The sequence below is a fragment of the Pteronotus mesoamericanus genome, unplaced genomic scaffold, assembly GCF_021234165.1.
Source record: "Pteronotus mesoamericanus isolate MK-2021 breed Mesoamerican mustached bat unplaced genomic scaffold, CSHL_Meso_final contig_171, whole genome shotgun sequence".
Classification (NCBI taxonomy): domain Eukaryota; kingdom Metazoa; phylum Chordata; class Mammalia; order Chiroptera; family Mormoopidae; genus Pteronotus; species Pteronotus mesoamericanus.
Window position 1 is genome coordinate 155581 of NW_026555070.1, and position 23495 is coordinate 179075.

The 23495-nt window shown below is 48.4% G+C and overlaps 1 protein-coding gene across 2 annotated transcripts in view; it reads right to left on the reverse strand.

Annotated features, from left to right (window-relative positions):
* Window positions 1-23495, reverse strand: part of INSR (insulin receptor) — a 168133-nt gene that overhangs the window by 73969 nt on the left and 70669 nt on the right. For both annotated transcript variants that reach the window (XM_054566255.1, XM_054566254.1), the window contains exon 3: window positions 930-1251. In XM_054566255.1, the coding sequence (XP_054422230.1) occupies window positions 930-1251 (322 nt within the window). The remainder of the gene's footprint in view (window positions 1-929; window positions 1252-23495) is intronic.

Below are 23495 nucleotides of genomic sequence, written 5' to 3' on the forward strand. Positions count from 1 at the left end.
CTTGAAAACAGGTTCATAAGAACGGAAGTGAAGGTGGTCTTTCCCACCCTCCCCACCCGGGGAAATAAAATTGCCCACCGGAATGCTCTCTTTTGGCTAATTCTCAAGTCTGAAGAGAAGGATTTTTTACGTAAGCAGGTCAGCTTAAGGCCCCTTGGCGTGACTCTGTTTCTAATTTGTTTTTGTGTTGTTTTGTGGAGGGGCTTTTTTTTCAAACCCACAACACTAAAACCAGGAAACAGATTTTTTTTAAAGCTTGGTTAAAGCCCTGAGAAACCAAAATAACTCATCTAAGAAGCTAACAACATAAACAAAAAGTCTGCCTGTGTGTAGGACATCTTACTCACGACAAAGAAAGAAAACCCTGCCCCCTCTTACCCCAACAGCAGGGAATGGTTCCATGGCCCTACACTTCAAAGCACAACGAAGCCCGGGGAATATCAAAGAGCTGAGCCTCTTCCTTCTTGTGCTGTGGGCAGAGCTCAGCACAATGTCCAGCTTCATTTCAGAAGAAATGAAAAAACCTGAGCTCCATTTTGGGTGTAACAGCTAGGAAGTCACAGCCATGGGGACAGTCCCATAAATGTGAAGGATTCTATGGGAAGCCAGGTACTTCTTCTTGTCTGTATGCCTTGTATTCCCAAAGCTAACCACAGAAAGCTTTAAAAACCACGTGCAAGATCCCAAAAATACTTACCCTGTGGCCCTTGACAGAGACAGTTTGCTGACTTGTGCTGTGAAGGCATGAACCAAAACAGGAGGTAGAAATGGCATGCAGGCGACCCAAACCTGCCCCCCCCCCCCCCCCGGCCATCACAGCAATGGCTTCTGGCTTGTCACAGCTTTAACTGTTGGCACCACCATCACCAACCTCACATTCCTTCCCCTCCTTGTTGCTCCCACCCCCAGAACCCACACTCAGAACTCACTTGCTGGAATTCATTGTGTAGCCAGAGGGACATTCAGGGATGCACTTGTTATTGTGAATGACATACTGGTGGCAGCCTGGCCTCCGCGAGTTCTTGCATGTGTTGTGAAGGTCCTGGCAGAAGCTGAAGTTCACGCAGCGCCAGTCTTGGAAGTGATAGTATGGGGGCGGGCAGGTCTCCACACACCTCCCATCCAGGTAGAAGTTGCGGCAGGCCACGCACTTGGTGGGGTCTTCGGGCTCCGAGCAGTTGCCCAGGCACTCACTGTGGCAGCAGAGGCCCTCGGCAGTGCAGCCATGCGACTTGCAGATGGTCGGGCAGACTGGAGAGAGGAGGAAAACAGCTAGTCAGCGGCGTGCCCAGCTCCTTCTGCACGGACAGCAATGCTGGAGGCAGGAGTGCGCGCCAAGCAAAATGATACCAACAGCCTCACCTCTATGGCAAAGGCTGCTCCCCAGGCACAAAACTGTTAACTAAAGCATGAACTCATTTAAGCCCCCAAACCAGTGGTATGTTTTAAACACTTAACAACCGCTTCAAAGAGAGGGGCAGAGAGGATCTGACTTGTACCATCTGCCAATTTCCACTGTGTAAATACCACCAACATAAAGTTACTGAACATGGAGCTGGTGAGAGACACACGGTCCCACAGCATAAATAGTACCTCCACTATGAAGATACAAGAGTAGCAAATAACCTCAAAAGCATAAATAACATTGTCCCCAACCTACCTGTGAGAGATTCATTCCAAAACTGCCAGAGAATGCCTGAAATCTCAAATAGTATCTAATCCTACACATATATTTTTTCCTGTACGTACATACCAATGATGAAGTTTAATTTATAAATTAGGTACAGTAAGAGAGTAACAATAACTAATAAAATAGCACAACTCCGCCAACATATTGTAAGTTAAGTTTGGTGGATGTGGCGTTATGCAGTGAAAGAAGGGTCGCTCGAGCGCAAGCACCAAGGCGGGCCTGACAGCGGAGGCAGCTGCTGAGTGACACGCAGCGGGGAGCGCGTGCGGCGGGAGGGGGGGCGGGGCCCGCGGGCGGGGCGGCGCGAGGCACGTCTCGGGAGGGACTGAGTGGCACGGCGAGACATTTCACGCAACCCAGAACAGCGCACGATTTACAACTTATGAATTCCTTAACTCTGGCATTTTCCGTATTTTCAGTCCACGGGTCACTGAAAACATGGAAAAAGAAACCATGGATAAGGGACTACGTATAAAAACTGGAGTGAGATCATTAGGATGGAGGGAGTTTTTAGTATTTATTACCTTTGTTTTTAACAATTTTATTCACTGTAATTTTATGTTCTTTAAATTTTAATAACAGCTCGTTTAACAAGTAGTTGACAAGTTTCCTGAAAACTGAACAGTCGGTCCCAGCAAGCCAGCTCCAGCATACAGCCGCAGTACTGGCATAAACATATGTTATTGTCTCCATTTTCTCCATTTTATACATGGGGAAACTGAGGCACAAGAGGGCTAAGCCAATTGCCCAATGGTCACTTACTGCTTCAACACATGTGCTGACACTGATCTAGACACTGCAGTCACTGCAGGGCCACAGACCCTGCCTCGGGAGCACACAGTCTCTTGAAGAAGGCATATCAGTAATTCGAAAACACAAATGTTGCACATTGGACACGCAACACGCAGCGTCCTGGAGGAAAGAAGAGGTCACGTCCTGCTACAACCCTACAGCAGGACGGAGAGAGCTCTGCGGATGGCAGCCAGGGCATGGGTTTTGCAGCTGGAGGACATTTATCATTCGGTGCAACTGAACTTGTCTACAGGAAGCTGGGCTCTTTTTCCCCCTAATATTTCATTTACTTACTTACTTACGTATTTATTTTAGAGAGCAGAGGAAGGGAGAGAGACAGAGAGAAACATCGATGCAAGAGAGAAACACAGGATCAGTTGCCTCTTGAATGTGCCCTGACTGCAGCCAAGCCTGCACCCCAAGCCAGCGCCTTCCTCCCCACGTCTCACTCCTCTTCGCTTCCTAGTGGCCGCCTGATTTCAGTCCCTCGGCATCTGGCCTGGGCCGCAACGACCAGCCCTCCTCCCAGACTGCCAGGGACAGAGGGCTTCCCCGCGGCTGTGCTGGCCTCAGGCACAGGAGAGCCTGTCCTCGGAGGTGCTTTCCTCACGTGCTCCCCTCAAGGCCTGAAACACGACTTGGACACCGAAGAGTGTTATTCATTCCAAACCCTCAGGCTTTTTGAGAGCTGCAGTGAACGGGCTGAGTGGACCCCGCCAACTGGACACAGGGAACAGAAATGTCCCCTGAAGCCACATTCACATACGAGCAGCGCAGCCTGATGGAACTTTCTGCAGTGATAGAAACGTTCCCAGTCTGTGCACTGCCTGTCCAACCTGGTAGCCACTCCCCCCCGTGGCTGCTCACTGTGGTTATGCACCAAGAAACCGTATTTTTTAAAACTGTGGCAAAACACACATAGCATCATATTTGTCATCCTGAATAGTTCAAGGGTGCAGTTCAGTGGCACTAAGTACATTCACATTACCGTGCGACTGTCCCCACCGCCCATCTCCAGGACCTTCTCATCCTCCCAAACTGAAACTCTGTCCCCACTAAACACTCACTCTCCCTCCCCCTCCCCTGGCCTCTGGCTCCCCCATCTACTTTCTGCTTCCAAGGATCTGACTCTTCTAGGGACTTCCTGTGAATGGAATCATACTGTACTTGTCCTTCTGTGACTGACGTATTTCAGAGTATAATGTCCTCAAGGTCCAACCCTGTGTTAAAATTTCTTTCCTTCTAATTCTGAATAATATTCCATTGTGCAGATGGACCAGGTTGTGTTTATCCATCACCTGCCCGTGGACGCTTGGGTGGCTTCCACCTTTGGGCCAGTATGAATAATGCTGCTGTGAACACGGCTGTGCCAATATCTCTTCAAGGCTCCACTTTCAATTCTTGTATGTATATACCCAGAAGCAGAACTGTTGAATCATAAGGTAATTCCATTTCTAATTTTTTGAGGAACCACCATGCTGTTTTCCACAGTGGCTGCACCATTTTACATTCCTGCCAAGAGTATACACAGGTTCCAATTTCTACTGGGAAGCCAAACTTTTAACTGTATTTCAAATTTAATTTTTATGGCTCTTGCACTGGACAGCAGAGGCTCAGAGAGTAAAAATAAACTCCTTGCCAAGGCCAAGAAGCCCCAAGTGGCCTCGGGCCTGACAGCCTCTCTGAGTCTCCCAGCCTCAGGCCACCGCCGTCCCCGCCTCCGTTCTGCCCGTCACGTGCCTGGGACCTGGGACCGTAGCAGGTGATCTCTGTCTAGAGGGAAGCTCAGGGGCAGGGCCATACCTGCACCACCCACTGCACTGGCCCCTCCTCACACCCAGCAGGAGCTCAGTAGGCACATGTCCACATAGACGGAGAGGAGGCAAAGGAAGGACTTAGGAGCAGTTCCAAGTCCCAAGTTTTTAGCTTGTGGCTCAGGAACTCCTGCAAGGACTCCCCGCTGCAGGACCTCCACAAACACCCTTACAAACCACACGCAAGTGTGGCGCGCATATGCCCACGTCCCTGTTCTGATTTTCTCCAGGGAACCAGAAAGGACTAAGAAGCAGGATGGCGGTTAACCCACCAATGTCTGTGTAGCTTTTATAGGGTTCATATACCAACCATAAGCTCCTTACTTTATTCTAAACAAAGAGCCCAGCAAAGAGGCTCCATTTCACAGAGGCAAGCAAACTGGCTCAGCTGAGCTACAGCGGAGCCCAAACTGGAGCCTCGCTTCTTTGGCTCTGAACCGCGCACGCCTGGGTCTACAGAACGACAAAGCCAGCCCAGGGTCCATGCAGCCCAGAGGGAAGAGTGATTAGCTTCAGTGATGTAGCACCTTATGTCCCACCGGAACCCCATAAAGGTTTCTTTGAAGAACCAACAGCAGCCTTGGTTTTCTTGTCTGTAAAATGGGAGTAATAACAACAGTCCCTTAACTCCTTCTCCTAAGTAAAAGAGATGATGTGGGTGAAGCATTGGATACCTGGATAGACACACTGTAGGTGTGATATCAATTAGCTACTATGGGTATTATTATTATTATCACCATCATCATCATTCTCAAGGATCTGTCTGCAGGGATGCAGGTGGAAACTCAATGGCAGGAGGCCATAGAAGGCAGACAACAATGACCTAGGAAACACACAGTCTCCAGCCTCTGGAAGGCCATCTGTGAGAGCAGGAAGGGCCTATTTCCTGGGTTGGGGCTACATCTGAGGGTCAGTCCTTAAATTCAGAGGAGGTGTCAGCAAAGACCTAACAAAAACTTCCTGAACACACAACCCTTCCAGACCAGACAATGCTGAGAAAATGATGCAACACCAGCACACAGGCTGAAAGCTGACCACAGGACTTTTCCTATTTCATACTGAGGCCCCGACTTAAAAGGTTTTCCCGAGAATTATTTCATTCTTCTGCACAGGAGCTGGCAAACTTTTTCTACAGAGGATCACAAAGCAAATATTAGGGCCATACAGTCTTTGTCGCAACTTGTCCACTCTGCGGCTGGAGCCTGAACGCAGCCCCACGCCCACTGTGTCCAATAAAACTTTATTTACAAAAGCAGTTGCCAACCCTTTACCCAATGAGACTACCTGTGGTTAAATTACTGTTTCTATTTGGGCCTAGACTCCAGGAAGCCAGATGTCAACTTACAGACGGATCTGCTATAAATCATTTTACCCAACAGAAGAAGATAACCTGTCCCAAAGGGCAGTTTTATTGCCCATAGGATATTAAGCAGCCCGCATCTAACTTTGCAATCCTATTTCAGTGATTGCAAATGCTCTGGCTTTACCACCCTGCTTCTCACTAAAGGGTTTAAAAAAAATGGCAGGTGTTCTTTCCTGCTTTTTGTTTTTTAGCCCGAGTTCTGTTTTTAACTTTCAAACAACGTTAAACCTGGATGACGTTAAGCTGGCTCCGTGTGTCTCCCCTACTCTGCTTCCAGCACGTTATCTTATTTAATAGAAACACTACTCAGGGCAGCCCCCCTTCACCAGCACCACCGCCCCCCCGCCCCCCAAAGCTGAATTAAGGAAACCGTCTGTTGTACAAGATGAAAAAAACGACCCAATGCAAGACAGACTGACTTCGCACGCCCCGCCCCGCCATGCCACTGCCCTGCACCCTGTTCCAGACACCAAGTGGCTCCCGGCAGCCCAGGTCCAGAGGCCCACCACCCCCGTGCTGTGTCTGCCAAACAGGATGGCGACCTTTTCACGAAAAAGCCAAGCAATCCAGCAGCCATCAACCTCTCAAGGCCAGGTGCGTGCCGGGCGTGCAGGGAAGACGTGCCCAGACCTCCCCGGAGGTGGCAAGCACCAGTCCTTCCCCCCAGACACACAAGTTCCTTGTCTGTCCACTCATTCCATTCCTTGCCCCTGCTACCCTCAAGCTGTTTTGGGGCTGCTGGCCCCATTTTCTTCCCAATTTTCCCTAGTTTCCAAAAGCTCCTGGTCTCCACTTCCCCTAGCAGACACAGCCACTCCCTTCCTGAAACTTTTACCTCGAGTGGCTTTTTCACTTCACCTTGCTGAGAAGATTGAAAACTTACCTCTACATAAATTGGAGGAGTGGGCAGGAGGTTGCTGTGCCAGAAGCCTCCAGCTGAACCCTCTCAACTAAGCACAATGCTCCCCCTCAACAACACTGTCTGTCCCCAGAGAGATGATCTTAGGACAGAAATGTCAACTGATTTAGAGAGATGCTTCAAGGCAAAGAAGGCAAGAGCGGCGTGGCTCAATACCCCTCCTTGGAGGAATGAACCCACAGACAAGACAGCATATGTGCACAGAGACTCCTGAGCAAGGACATTCTTCACCTGACAGGGCATTAGCCAGTTTGGCTTATAACAGCAAGAGACTAGAAACAGTGTGAAGGTCCACGGCAGGAGACCTGTAATAAATCACTGCAGCTCAAGGAGGTGGCAGAGCACACAGCTGCAGGGAAGGAGGCGGCTCGGTGCATCCTGGCGCCGAAGTCACTTCCAAGATAACAATCAGGAAAAAACTGAAGTTCAGAACAGTGTCTCAAGAACAACACTCACTTGTGGACACAGGGAAGACACATAGTGAGATTACAAAATGGGACAGCTAGTTTATAAAACAGTTTGGTAATTTCTTAAGTTAAGCATATACTTCCTATCCTTACCATAAAACCTACAGGTTTACCCAGGTGAAATGAAAAACAAAACATATGTTCACACAAAGACTCATATGGGAATGTTTACAGTGGCTACATTCATTATCGCTGCAAACTGGAAACAACCCAAATGTCCCTTGCTGGGGGACAGACAAATGTTGCACCTCCACAATGAGTATACAGAGCAAAAAAAAAAAAAAAAAAAGAAAGAAAGAAAGAAAGGAAGTGCTGATACCCCTGCAACAACATGGGTTAATGTCAAATGTATTATACTGTGTAAGAAGCTCCTCTCAAAAGCTACACACTGTATGAGTCCATCTACATAACATTCTGCAAAGGGCAAAACTACAGGAACAGTGGACACACAGTGCTGACTGCAAAGCGGCACAGGGAAATTTCGGAGGATGGTGAAATCACCGCATTTGATTGTGGTGGTGGTTAGATGGCTGTGCAATCAAAACTCACAAAACTTTATACCAAAAATGGGTGAATTCTGCTATCTGTAAAGTGTACCTTAAAATAGGGGTGGGGAAAGGCAAACACAAATGGGCTGTATGTTCCTTTGGAAAGGCCGCAGAAACGTGCCCAAGGACTGCCTGTGGGGAACACAATTTGATTTTTATTGTTTACAATGTATGTGTATTACCCTTGAAAAACTGGCATACCCTTTAAAATAATTTCCCAAAAGCCTCTGCTAAACAATTACTAAATGTTATTGATAAATTATACCCCAAATATTCCAGTAGTAACTGTACAAATAGCTGACAGGCACCAATAAGAGCTTTTACACAGCATCTCTTAAAATGATTTCTGCCTTATTACAAAACCAACAGTCAAGGCAACTAAATACCAAGTGTGATCCTAGATTGAAACCCAGACCAGGAAAAAATATGATTGATGATGGACAACAGGAAGAGCAAGAGAGACAAGCTCAGCGCGAAAAAAACAATACGGCCCCTTTTTCCCTTTGCCTTTTAAAGTTCAATCTGTTTGTTTTTCCTAAGCTGCATGGTAAAAGCAAAACAAAACCAAAAAACAAACAAATCATTATTAATGTTTCCATACTACGACATATGTTAATAATACTTTGTTACTTCCTTTCTAAGCCTAGAATTTAAAAAAAAAAAAAAAAAAAAAACCTCGAGTTATTATTCCAAAATTTAAGGCCGTCCAGAAATTTCCAAATGGAACACTTCCAACAGTTGCCTGTGGGCCTGCAGACACATTCGCCACAGTGTCCCATGGCTCTCCCTGAAAGTGTTACACACTTTTACACACTCCTTAAAGTAATTTACTTTGTTTCCATTCAAAGATTTTTCCTCCAACGCCAGCCCGGACACTGAGGTCTGAGGTTGGCGTCCCCAGAGTCCCGGACACGGGCAGCACCTTCGGACACGAAATTCCTCCCACTGGAATCTAGTAAATGATTTAAAGGCGGGGTGGGGAGCGGGACGGGTGATCCAGAGATGCCCTTTCACGTCTGGATCCCCAGCGGGCAGCGGCAGGAACGTGGGTCCCCGAAGCCCGAAAGCGCCGGTCTATCTCCTCTGGCAACACCGCCCCCAGCGTGAGCAGAGGGGCAGTGGCCGTGCCTTTGGAACGGAGTTGCAGAGTTCTTCGCAGAAAATACGGGTGCGAAGGGCAGGCAGGGAGGGGATGGAGGCCTCCCCCCTAAGGCAGCCTCTGGATTGGTCAGTTCCAGGCAACTCCGTGCCTGCGTTCCCGCAGGGGCGGGGACCAGGACGTGCCAGGCTGCGCCCCCTGGAGCCTGTGGTGTGGGCTCCACAGGGAGTCCACTACACGCTCCACTCCGCACTCCGTGGAGTCCGGGCCGGGCGGTGGCTGAAGCCACAGCACCGCCCTCGCACTCGGCCAATGGGCGGGCGTTCTGCCGGGACGCTGGCGCCGCCCCGGGCGCACGGAACTCCGCCTGCCCAACTGGCGCGGGGGTTGTGACAGTCGCTGGGCACTCAGAGCCAGGCGCCTGGGAGGGCCTCTGCACAGTGCAGACCCTGCAGGGCGGGGCTGCGAAGGATGGCACTTTGGAAAATGTGAAAAAAAAGGAGAAACCCAGTGTGCGGGCCGCCCCAAGCAGCCACCGGGCGGCTTGGGTTACGCATGCAGAACTGTGACCCAAGGAAGATCGGGTCACCGCCTGACAGAGCCCTGGAGGCGGCCAACGGCCGCCCTGGCCCCAGGCCTCCCTCCGGAGGCTCTGAGAGGGGCAACGGCTCGAAGAGGTGACATAGCGACATCACCCAGACTAGGGGAGAGGGAGGGTCCGCACCCTGGGAAAGTGCACTCTGGTAATCTACCCCGCAATGTATCCACCCACCACTCCCAGAACACCAAGGGCCATAGTCATGAATTAGATTCTTAAGAAAATGCACAGGATATTTTTGGGGGCTGTCCTCCAGCCAATGTTCCCACATGCATTTGAACACGTGAAACCAGCGTGCAGCACGTATTTTTGCAATTCCAATAAACAGGCAGTGAACGGGCATTCCCTCTAACCCCCAACCCCAACCATGAATACCCTTCGAGATGTGGATTCCATCTGCGGAATACAACCTTCAACCCATAGTGGTTAATATGCTCGTATTAACCCTATTATAACCATCTATTAACCATTAAATAACCATCTATTAACTGGTGGGGGGAAATGAGGAACAACATGGCTGTGCTGCTACAGCCAGGTCAGCTAGGAAGAGTGCTAAAACTCGAACCTGGTCCCCCAAGGAGAATGGGACTGGGTATGGCATCATGGAGTTAGGCTGTGGGTTTTACTCACCTTTTCCCCACCCTGACCCACCTGGATCTGGTTCCTTCTAGGTACTCGTATGTGGAAACGGAAATTGCTCTGCTCTCACAGGAGGCACAAAGAGATGTGTGAGCCTATAAAGGGGAGGGTCTTGTCTGTCTTACTGCTGCATCACAAAGCCAGGCACACAGTTGGTACACAGTAAAGCTCATTTAAAAAAAAAAAAAAGGAAAAAAAATGGGGGAACAGGTGACTGGCTTTATCCCAGCAGGACAGGGACAATCTGTGCAAATGCATGAATCACCAGGGTTGCCTTCAGCCGTTCAGAGTCAGAGGGCAAAGTACAGGGAAGAGGTGTGGGAGATCAGGCCAGACAGGAAGGTTAGAGGACAGAGGCGCCGGGACTTGGCACCACAGAAGGAACCAACAAAAAAAGATGCCACCAGGTCCACATTTTGCTGGCTTTCTGGTGGAGGACTGGGGGAGGCAAGGGCACAGGGAACAAGGGGGAAGAGCCTGGCTTCTGAAGCCGTCAGGGAAGTGAGGCCATCAGGACTTATCACTTGGGTGACTCCCAAGTTTCCACCTTGGAACTACAGGGAGGGAAGCAATCCAACCCGGAGAATCTGGGTGTAGGTATGGAGTGCAGGGCGCCAGGGCTTCCGCACACAACTGCCTGGGGCTGTCGCCAAGTCACGCCTCCAAACACCCAGGCCCCTCCTGCAAACCACGCTTGCTAAGGTGCATGGGTCCCCATTTGTTGGTTGTGGATGTTTCTAAATATTTTCCTCATTTGTATACACAATACATACACATTTTATGGAATTAACTATAGAAATAACTTTTTACATATTGTTGAGTTTCAGTCTACTCAGGTTTTCTGCTTCTTGAGGCAATTTAAATGTCACTGGCTATTTAGAAATTAATGATGGCAGCATGGATGGACCTGGAGAACATTATGCTGAGTGAAATAAGCCAGTCAGAGAAAGACAAATACCAAATGATCTCCCTCATATGTGGAATCTAATGAACAAACTGAACTAACAAGCAAACCAGAGACAGACTCATAGACAGAGAGCGGGCTGCCAGCTGGGGGGGCGAAGGGGTGGGGGATGGAGCAAAAAGGAAAAGGGCTCACGGGCGGGAACAACACTGTGGCTACTGTGGGGAGCAGGGGGGTATAAAGGGGATAATGGTAATGGAAAAAATACAATAAAAATAAATTTAAAAAAATTAATGATGGCATGACAGCACAACTTACGAGATGCTGGCACAGCTGTTCTTGCAAACGGAAACGATTAAATAAGATAAGCGCTTAAACCAGTAAATGAAATTATTTCAATATTATTCCCAAATAATGATCAGAACTGTCTTTATTAATTTTTATGGATTTTAAATTTCATCTCTATTTGCATTCTTAATTTTATATGCCCTATTTCTTCTCCTTTTCCTCCCTTTTTCTTAGTTACTATATATAATACATTCTTTCTGCTAAAACAGCACAAATAAACTTCCAGAGCTGACAGAAAATCTCTGTATTTGTGCTAATTCAGTAGTCACTCCAAGTGCTAGAAATGTGGGTAATGTAACTGAGAAACTGAATTTTCCTGTGGCTACTGGCTACCTTATTGGGCATTTCAACTCTCAAAGATAATAATAACTCAAAGATAATAATAACTCTTGCATACGTCAGTTCTGTTTGTTTCCTAATCAGTTAGTCCCTACTAATTCATTATTTCCTTCTTCCTATATAGATTTGTTTTCATTATTCACTGTCTCGTATGTGATTTATCTACATATAATCATTCAGGACTCACATTTGATTCTGCATCAACATCTCCTCTACCTTTGCCAGTTCGAGACCCTCCTTGACTGAAGGTAAGAGTTATGGTAATTATCACAAGATAGGATTTTGTCTTGCATGCTTGTTTGGTTAAGCTTTTACAAATTAATTTCCAGTTACATCTGCTTGCAAACAGAGATTTAGGGCCACTGCAGTATTTGCTTTTTTGAATGTACTGGATCAGGTTTTGGGGATTGGTTTTGGGTTTGGGGGTTTTTTCAGATTTAATGGATTATTAGTTTTTCTAAATATTCCAAGGGCACTTTAAAATGTTTATTGTTTGCCAAGAACAAAGTTCTACCCATTATCTATTACCATGATCTATTAACAATCTTATTCAAACTCCTTGTTGCCTAATTGAGGTTAACCTACCGGATCAAGGCTGTGTTTGCAAGGCTGTGTTTGCGTCTTCCCTGACCTGCCCGCCCCCAGGTTTCTCAAATTTCCTTGTATTTCCTACAATTTGCTCTCTAAAATTTGGTTCCATAGTAGTTGATCTGCATTAAGGACTGTCCCACCACACAATACAAAACTGTTCTTTTCTCCCTAATAATGCCTTTTGCCTTGAATTATTGCATTTCTCTGTGTTTCTCTGTTCACGCTCACCCGCAGGTTTAGGTGCTCTGTGTCGTTCTAGGAATCAGGCAAAACCGTTTTCTAGTGGGGGAGAGAGAGCAAGCGGGCAGCCTCCATGGGAACACGGAAGTGGGGGGAAGGTCTGAACTGCAAGAGGAGATTTCCCCACACACAATCTCAGCAATGAAGAGTCCGCTCACATGACCAGTGGCTTTTCAGTAACAAGTACGTGGCGGTCTTCAACGTGCACAGGTTGGCAGAAGCTGTTTTCCTGGGAACTGCTACATCCACAAACAGTTTAGGCACCGTGACAGAGAATGGAGACTATTTCCTCCACCTATGAAGGACAAGGGTTAAGAACAGAATGTACCAAATTTCTGCACTGACGCCGTGAAAGAGAAGTGAACGTCAATGAAGATACACCTATTTCAAATTCCATTGTGACCAACAGGAGAGAACGTTCAGCTTATTTCCTTATTGAGTTCGTTCCTAAAGCCAGTCTGGCTGCTCTGTTTTCCACCTAGAAGAGATGAGAAATCCTAAGTGCCACCTCCAGGTCAGGAGCCCCAGAGCTATTCTTGGGACACGGCCACGTGTACAGCTCAGGCACTGAGTTCTCTGATTTGGGGGAAACCCCATTTTCTGCCCATTTATTTTCACTAGAGAAAAGAGTTTGCCCCTTGGCCACAGGGTCCTCAGACTCCACTGGCCCCTCCGACCCACTCCGCAGCCCTTTGATCACCGGAACACACAGCCAGTGCCCCGGGGCTGCGGGCGCAGCTCTCCTGGCGCTGCCTGGCCCCTGCGTGCTCTTGGGGAAGACTCAGCAAGGAAAATGATGCTGTGCCAATGCCTCCCTAGCAGACTGGGTAGCATCGTAACAGATGCGTAGCACTTCAGCACCCAAAGTCAGTCACCTGATGGGGAGAAAGCTTATTGGTAAAAAGCCTCTTTTACATACATACTAGGACCATGGAGGAATTGTGTTTCCACACCAGGATCAGCCATGTCCCTACCCTTGCTCTCTGGTCAGTATCTACTCACAGGTGAATTGTTTTCTGCACCATGGAGATGCCCTAGAAACCCCTTCGACTTTTTCAGACAAGCCCCCTGACTACACACTCTTCGTTTAATGAAAAAGTTTAGGCAGCAAAATACTTCCTGCCACCAGTCCCATCACCATCTTCCTCCTGGCGCCCTGGGTCGACAGATCTGAGATCCTATGGAGTAGGAGCAGCGCCCACACTCTGGACACCAGGCGGTGAAGAGCACAGACAATTCCACAGCAAGCAGCTCGCCAGCACATGAACATTTAGGTTGCTGCAAATCAAAAGCACCTAGTACAAATCGTGCTGATACTCCAAGTAACTTCACAAGGGGCTCTGACCCGTGTGAACTGTCAGTTTCCTCAGAAGGTTATTCTGTAAAAGTTGAAGTGTTTCTTTCTTGCATTGAGCAACCAGAGGGCTAAATGCCACCTTCTCTCTGAACCCTGTGGCTGTCTTAATCCCCCAGCTTCCCTCTCCGTCCTTGCCATGCGATAAAGCCAACAGACATAGGGACAGTTGGCCACACCCCAGGAGTGAGATGGGGACAGTATGACGGGCTCAGGGAAATTCTGCACTGTCCAGATCTGCTCTCCTGAGGCTCTCCATCAGACCTGGAATACAGCGGTTCAAATCACCTAAGTGCGGAGCACAAAGAATTATGGAGTCAGGCAGACCACTTTCTGGTCCCATGACTAGGCCTTCTGTGCCTCAGTTTTCCATGTGAGCACGGGGACAGTAACAGTACCTCGGGCTGTCTTGAGGACCAGGTAGAATGATGCCTGAAAGAAGCTTAGCACAGCATCTGCCCCCTGACAGAGCCCAAGAAAGAGTTTTCAGAAGGTGCCCTCAGCACCAGCAGCGGTTTCGGGCACCGCCTCTGTCGGCGTTCAACCCCGCAAACAGCACTCCCTCCACACCTCCGGCATGCCGTGGGGGGCGGGGGTGGAGTGACTAAATTTAAAACATGTCCCAAGAAGCTTTCCTTTCCCCCTGACATGGTCTAGGGCAAACTGTGTTCACCCCACTTTTGCATGATACTCCTCCAGCCTGCCTGGCTGCGGGGAGGGTGACCGAGGGCTGGTGTCCCTGGACTGATGGCTGATCGTGGGAGCCGAGCCCATCACTGTGCCCATGCATCTCAACAAGCACACGTCGCTGTCTGCTCTGCGCCAGGCGGCTGCAGGCCAGGCACGGGGTGCTGACGCAACGGGGCCTGGCCCTGCCCTCCCGGGCCCACGGTCCAACACAGAAAAGTCGCAGCCGGACACTTCGGCATGTCCGTTTCTGTCTGAACCCACAATCTCTCCATGCTCCTGTCAGCCCACACTCACATATTCCTCCAAAGAAAACAACCTAAAAGAAATTTCCAAGGCACTGTTAAATAAAACATGTCATGTGCTTTTTTAAAAATTATTATTCATTGATTTGAGGGTAAGGAAAGAAACATCGATTTGTTGTTCCACTTATATATGCAATAATTGGTTGATTCTTGCATGTGCCCTGACCGGGGATTGAACGAACCTACAACCTTGGTGTATCAGGACAACATTCTAACCAACTGAGCCAGGTGCTCTTTCGAAAGCCTAACTATTCCATAAAATAGTCACACTTCCCAATGGCACCTTTGAAACCACTTGGAAATATCTGGAAGAGCTGACCCACAATAGAAGAACACTAAAGACTGAAAGGGAAAACACAAGATGCCCAATTTTCCTCTCAGAAATCGAGATTTAATAGCCTCTTAGAAAAGCCATAATTGGAGGGCAACTGGGCGCATTCCTCCCTGAGGCCTGTGATTATGCAATGCTGGGAAAGACAGGGAATTTGGGCCTTGAGCAACTTTGAGCTCATACTGAAAAGAGTAGACCCAAAGCAAGAGGTGTAGCTAAGTTCCACCACACACATACAGACACGAGAGAAAGCTGGAAAGGGCACAAAAAGGCTGGAATGATAGAAATTCTTCACGAATAGAAATAAGGCTCTCCACTAAAACACAGCCCACCCAGTTACATCTCCCAAACTGGCTTAGAGAAGAAGAGGCACACAGAGCGTGGCCTTGGGCGTGAAAACAGACTTATCATGAAGACCTGGCCCTCTTGCTCCATTCCTGTCCTTGTACCCCCCGGAAAACCACCTCATGTTTGGCTCACAAACATCTGCTTCCCATTACAGATCTAGAGCCAAGACAAATGGCGTGCCATGCGACCCTTATATGGCCTCCAAGGAGAGCTGCAAGGCTGGCCTCCCTGGGTAGATTCCTAATCCCCACTCCCACTAACCTTAAAGGCCACACTTTGAAATCTGAAGATAAGAGGTGCATCTTGGTTCTCAAAAGACACCCCCCAGAATCTCCTTCCTCTCTGTGTCCTCTGCAACTCCCATTCCCAGCCACCCATTAGTCACACAGTTCCATAGGATACGAAGATAAAACGTAACACACTTTGCCTTAGCAACGACCACCACGAAAAAGAAAACTTTTGGAAAATTAAACAGTAGACAACCAGATAGAAAATTTGCATTAGAAAAATGGGGTCTGACACACACCAGCATCATAAACCTGAACAATGATCATGAATGTGAGAAACCAGCTGCTGGAGCCACGCACAGGACAACAGGGCTGGACGGACAGTTGGGACAGGCACGGGCCCGCCTGCGGCGGCCAGCACCCGTGCAGGAGCAGGCCGAGCGGCTGCTAAGCTGAGGGAGGGTGGCCTAATGGAGGCTATCGGGCAACGCTGTCCTGACACCCCAACTGGCATTTTATTCAGGGGAGGGCATGCCACGGTTATAAACTACAGCCAGAGAATAAGACCCAAGGTGGAATGCGCCACTCCCTGACTCTGCGCTCTTAGGCAGGTTTCTTAGCGCCGCTGAACCTCATTTTCCCCTTTTGTAAAACGGAAGATGATCAGGCCACCTACTTTGTAGCGTTGCTGTGAGGTTCATTCCATGACTCAGTAGTGGCACGGAATAACCAGGCAATAAAAACGTGTTCCTGAAAAATCACTACATCACCTTAGAGCCTTTGCACGTACAGTCCGGCCGCCCAGCGCCTTCCATAGCCATTTCCCCTCTATTCTTCCGGTCTCAGTTCAAATGTCAATCCCAGTTCAAATGTCAGCCTAAGGGGGCTCCCCCAGCTTCCGGGTATAACCTCTCCACCCTGCCTCATCGTGTCACTCTGACTTAGTTCCTTCCTAGGACTTATCACCACCTGAAAATTGTCCTTTCCATCTGTCTTTCAGCTCGTTTATTGAATGCCAGACCCACTGGAGCGTGAGCTTCTGGAATCAAGGCCCCTTGTGATTTTTATTCACTGCCAGACCTCAGAGCCCAGACAAGAGCAAGAGATGCACAAATAGTAGCTATTGCCTTCAATGTCCTCACATGGACTAAGCTTCCTGCCCGCTCCCAGGAGGCCTGGGAGCAGGCCCCAGAGTCTGAAGCCTTACAGGTGGCAGGCTAGATCATAGCGCAATGCCAGGTCTCAATTCCATTACTCTGGAAAATAAGTATAGCCCACTCTGCTACATAAGCATCTAAAAATCACCGCATTTATGGGGAAAACAGGCTGACACCACAGAACTCAAACCCGTCATCAATGACACATTATAAAATAAAATGGGAATCTAATAAAAAAGGGTAACACCATTTTGCACATGCCAAATGGTTAAGAAATACACAACTACAAAATATGAAACACTTGACCCTGCAAAGGCCTGAACTCTGCTTGTGAGGAAGCAGGTGTCAGAGGGTTGCAAGTGTGAGTAATTGTGAAGAGATGGTGAGAGGGTCATCTAAAATCGATAGAAGGTCGGGCTACCATTGGTATTTAGCTAGAAAAGGGGAGCAAAGGGAACTAGACATTAAGTTTAATAAAATGCGGGGCATGCGCCTGTTGCTTCACAAGGAAGCTGCAGCTTTTCACACTCCAGGGGACCACAGCCTTGTGCTCCAACAAGGGGTTTAACACTCCTCCCTTCTCCCCTCCAGTACCAGACAGCTGGGCGGCACAGGTGGAAGCGATGGCCCACAGGCACCTGGCAGTCTGACTAGGAAGTGTAAACTCATCCAAAGCCGAAAAAAGCCTGGGAAGTTCATTGGTCATTTTGAATAAGCAACTGGTCCATCCCAAGCCCTAGCTGATATAATCCCAAGGGAACAAAGATTCCGCCCCCTCCCCCACCAACCTGCACTCACCCCTTGCACTGGTGAGTCCTCTCTCCATAGCCATGTGGCCCCTAGCAGCCACATGGCCCGTGACCATGTGAGCTCCACATGCAGGGTCCAAAAGGGAGCCTGAGTACCTCAGCACAGCAAAGGACTGCAACTGGGAACACAAGCTAAACTAAAGCTGGATGCGGGACTGAACTGAGCTTCTATATGGCCCAGGATCTCTGGACACTGACTCTTTCAGGCTCTTATTTTCCATGGTGGGATGGAGGGAGGTGAGACATTGGAAACCCAGGGGCAGCTTCTATTTCCAAACGAATAAACCTTCCCACACCACTATCTCCCCTGTGTAGGTCCTTGGAATGCTTTCCTTGCAATCCTGTGGAAGAGCCTAATTTCTGCTGAAAACAGTCAGGAGCTCACATGCACATGATGGCAGCTCACGACCTACGCAGGGTCCAAGGGAGGGGTGCATGTTTCAGATGTGTGAGTCCGTTTTTGCCTACATGACTTGGTTGAGCTGGGAGCAGCTTTCTGAGTTCAGTTCACCCACCTTTCTGAGAGACAAGATGGCAGAGAAGCAAAGGTGAAATTTGCAACATGTTTAAACTGCGTCTTCAAACCACAGTTGTGCTGGAACAAATTCGAGTCTTCAAATTCAGCATGAGACCAAAGCTAACTGTACAACCTCGGAAACAGGTCAGAGCAGGTGCAGCGTTGAGCATCATCATCCACACCTGGAGCTTGGTCGCACACCCCACCTGAGGCCCCTGTGGGTCTCAGCTCAAGCCTGCACATCACCTTAGTAATTAGGCTTAATTCCTCCAAGCGTGCCTTGCAGAGAACAAGGCAGGTATCACTCACACCTCGCCTCAGCAGCCTGCATCAGCCTGCATCAGCCAGACATTGATTTGAAATTTCAAGCTTCCAACTCTCTATGTATGCAAATGTTGAAATCTACTCTGTAAATGTCTTTTACTCCACAGAAGATCCATGTAGGTTTCAGTGTGAAAACAATGTGTGAATAACTTACAGGGTAAAATGCAGGACATCCCCCCCTACCGCCATCTTTAAATACTACTTCCTCCACCTTCTTCAGTCCAAGAGCAAAGGCTAGGTATTCTCAGTACTCAGGGAAAGCGCCCCCAAAACAAAAATTCTGTGCATGTCAAGGATGAGGTCAGCTAACTGCTTGGCTATTTATAATAACAAAGGACTCGAGATGTCCAAGGACTGTGGATTGGAGAATGGCGTTACAAATGAACGTGGCCTCAAGAGAGAAAGATCCAAGCAACCTCCACAAAAATGTCATTAAGGGAGAATGCCAAGACACAGAGTGGCGAGGAAAATATTTTAACAAAAAGGGGACAGGCAGGTGTGTGCAACATCCACACACGTGTATACACAGAATTCTCTCTGGGTGAACAAGACACCCAGAGGGTCAGGTGCCTCTGGGGAGGGCAGACATGGGATGGAAAGGTCTTGCTTTTTCTTGTGAGCTTCTTTAAAATGGTTGTGACCATTTTATTATAACCTTTAAAAAAATAGGTAGAATGGATAAACAAAATGTTAACAGATAGACGAGATAGAGAGGCGCACACACACACACACACACACACACATCCAGGCAATGGATATCCACACAGAACTCAGCCTTAAAAAGGAAGGACATTCTGGCACCTGCTACAACCTGGATGGACCCTGAGCTTCTGCTCAGTGAATCAGTCAGATACAAAAGGACAAACACTGTGTGATCCACTAATATGAGGTCCCTCAAGGAGTCAGGTCCATAGGGACAGAGAGCAGATAATGGGAGCCAGGGACCAGGGGAGGGGCGAGGGGAGCTGGTGTTCAGCAGGGACAGAGCTTCAGCTGGGGAGCTGAGAAAGTCCTGGAGACAGGTCATGGGGACAGTTTCACAGCACCATGAATGTACTCAAAGCCACTGAACTATGCACTTCAAAATAGTTAAGACAGTAAATTGTATGTTATGTATATTTTACCACAATAAAAGTTTCTTAATTAAATAAGTGGAGAGTCATACAGAGGTAGAAACCTGATGGTTTGAACAATTAAGTGCCAAGGTTCTACATAATTACGCCATGATGTAATTCAAGAAGGTAAAAGCTGGAAGGAAACAGGAGAGTCTTTTCTCCATAAACAAGTTAATGGGAGAAACTCTGCCCACCTGATACATAATGCACATTTAGCAAACTGACCAAACCCAGGCGCCGGGAGAGCACGGACTCCACAGTGCAACTGTGTGGCTCCCAGGCCCCGTGCGCTGCCTGCTGCAGGGTGACCCGCCGGCCTGCCAGGCCGCCGGGGGCCTCCATCTCCTCATGGGTAGAACAGGCTGAGAAAACTCTCCGAAGTCAAGGGCTGGACCTGGATGGCAAAATGTAAGGGGTCCTCAAGCAGTCATCAAGACAAATAATATTTTAATGTAACATTTAAAAAGTCAAAATTAAGACCCAGAAGTCCATGGTGCACAATATTTAAAAAAAGAGAACCCCTGACCACTGTGGCTCCGTTGGCTGGGCACTGCCCCGCAATGCAGAAGTTCGCTGGTTTGGTTCCCGGTCCAGGGCACACCCTGGGTGGAGGGTTCGGTCCCCAGTCAGGGCACATGCGCAAGGCAACCAATCAATGGTTTTCTCTTACATCAATGATTCTCTCCCTTTCTCCCTCCCTTCTCCTCTCTCTGAAAATAAATAAATAAAATCTTTAAAAAAATAAAATAAAGACAGGATTTGACACGGTCAAGATGAGGGTAAGGTGGGGAGGATCAGATCCCATCTTCATTTGAAATGTTAAAATGTTCATCATGGGCAAAGTTTTGGCCTTATATTTGATTTTTAAAAATACTCCATTAAAGCACTGAGTTTTTTGATGCCACCTTCAATTTTGTGCCCGGGACCCCTTATCCAGAGATCACTCAAATTGTCCTTGATTCAACCAGGTAATTCTAGAAATACTGTCCCCTTGGCGTCCAGTTGTTGGCTTGTTTAGCAATAGCTAAATTCAGTGCTGAGGAGAGGTTCCTTGCGGAGCCAGCAGACACTGTGCTCCAGAGGAGGATTTCATTCCATCCTCTGCCTTTAAAAATGGTGCGCATGCCACAGAGCTTTGTCAATGACCTTCGGCTTCAGGGCCTGGTAAGTTCCACATTTTATTATTAGTGGCAATTAAGTTGATGAACAACAAAAGAAAAGCACACAACTCAGTGACCCCTGAGCAAAGCACGCACGAGCACAGGTACACTGGGCAGAGTGCTGACAGAGCAGCTGCAGCCGCTCCCACGGACCACAGCTACAGCTGGCGGCGTGGAGTGGGAAGCTGTCCCACCGATGCAATTTGGAACAATCCACAAAGCTTATCAAGGGAAATACCATGGGCCAGAGGCAACAAACACATCTTCTGCCAAACAGAGCATTGAAGGGAATATCGGTTAGTCGAAGGCAGGACAGGACCCCCCGCTGGCTTTGTTTTCCCGGGCTTGCTTCACACCTGCTGATGCTGGGTTCTTTCCCACTTACCTGGGACTGATCTCCCAGCACTACTGTCTGAGGCAGGGTGTCTCAGCCCAGCCCTGTTGACCCGAAGCGACAGAGCACTTCCCGTCCTAGCAGATGCCCTGTGCGTCACAGGAGCAGCATCACTGGCCTCCGCCCACTTGACGCCGGATGCACCCACTATCCCCAGTCGTGACAATGACAAACGTCCCCAGACATTGCCAGAATCACCCTTAAAGCACAACTTGTGGCAAAGACAGAGGGAAATCATGAAAGTACTAGGTTGGCCAAAAAGTCTGTTACATTTTTTTCCATAAAATAAGAGACACATTTTTCATTTTCACCGATAACTTTATTGATTTGGATATTTTGAGTATGTCATCCACCTCCCTAGAAGCTGTTGGCTTCTAGTGGGTATAGGCCGGGGAGCTGCTTTACATCTTCCAATGCATAGGAGAGCCCCACGGCAAAGAATTATTTCTCCAAAGTGTCAAAAGTACCAAGAAACTTCACAAACCACTTTTGACACGTCCAACTAGTCACAGCACCTTCTCCATATACGGCACAAATCTTTTCTTGCATTTCAGTTGTGTTTTTACTTTTCTTGAAATAATAAAGCATAATACGCCAAATGTGTTCTCTTCTTCCATCTTCAACATTAAAATGGCTACACAAACTCACTAATGTTGTATTTTTCTTAAATGCATGTTGATATTACAGCTGTCACAATACACTCTCACAAAAATTGTTTCGAATGACATTAAAGACAACTAACCACTACTAGAGCCATCGTATGGAAAAAAATAAACGAACTTTTTGGCCAACCCAATAGATGGGGTTGAAATGGTTGAGCTTGTCTGCCTGTCCATCCAGCCCTCAGTTATAGCTTCAGAGGCCCCAGCACACCACCCCGCAAGGTTTCAGGTGGTCCCACTGGTTTCCAGTTGTCCCCACAACCCAAGTCTTGCAACTCCAGCTCAGCTCTCAGCTTGCACACACACGGAAGCCACCGCACCGTCCAGGTGTCTAAGTGTCATTGAGGGTGTGGCATACACCGGGTCCTGGTGTCCTGCTGCCCCTGCCCTGACGACGCTCCCGGCCCGGCAGGCAGGCAGAATCAGGGCAGCTCCCGTTCGCTGCTGCGCCGCCCTCTGGCAGCCCCGACCGGCCCAGCTCCTCAGCAAGTCCTGCAGCGTTGGGGGGCCCAGGCCAGCAATGACGGTCCTGTCTCAGCTCCGTTTCAAATGTGAGGTTTGGGAACAACAACGGAGGGTGCCTTCAACCACCACAGGGTTTCAGACCCACCCTCAATGAAGTGTGAAAAGAATTATTACCAACAGTCCATTTCCTTTTGCACCTTTCACCAGGGAATGCTCAGGTTCTTAATTTATTGAGACAAAGACCATCTCAGAGAGGAGCAAAGCTTGTAAACCATTTGCAGACCTTTCAAGTCACTCTATTGCTAAAATTACCAAGAAAAGCAACACTGTCAACAGCCTCTGTGCAGCAGGGAAACACCTCAGACAGAACAAGTCCTTGAGCAAATCCAACAGCCAGTGCCACCCACTGCGTGCGAGGGGAAGGCGGCAGGTCCAAGGTCTGTGTCCGGCCCTTGGGGAGGAATTTTGCCCTCCCTGCTTCACTCCGCTCTCTGTGGCTGTCTTGTGACACAGGCTGGGCTTCCTCATTTCTCGCAGACTTGACTGCTGCACACCACCAGGGCCATGGGTCCTCACATCTGTCCCCTGTGTCACTGTCTAAATCTGGGGGAAAGAATCATGACTGAAACACCACAATGATCTCAAAGAGTCTCGATCCCGCCAGAGAGCAAGCTGTCGCCACTGTTCCCCACACCTGCTCACATGGTATGTCTTTACCATTCTATTTGTTGTTGACTCAAAAAACAGGGAAAGACTCAAATCTAGTAATAGGAAAGCAGAGCCTTCTACTGTATGTAAATATGATGGAACATTTTTTCACTGTCTGTGGCCAAGGAAACATATGCAAGATGTCAGCCATGAAGCTGGATTTTAAAACTAGCCCTGACCAGTGTGGCCCAGTTGGTTGGGCACTGACCTGCAAAGTGAAAGGTCGCCGCCAGTTCAAGCCCCACTCAGGGCATATGCGTGGGTTGCAGACCAGGTCTCCAGCTGGGGGCATATAAGAGGCAACCGAGCAATGTTTCTCTCCCCCTCTTTATCCCTTCCCCTCTCTCTAAAAACAAGTAAATAAAATTAAATTTAAAAAAACAAAGAAACAAGGAACACCATCAACAGATGATGTATAAACACAACGTGATCCATCCACACAATGTATTGAATATTACGCAGCCTTAAAAAGGAAGGAAATTCTGCCTTGGCTGGTGCAACTCAGTGGGCCAAGCACCAACTTGTGGGACGCCGGTTCGACTCCTGGTCAGGACACCTGCCTCAGCTGTGGGCCAGGTCCC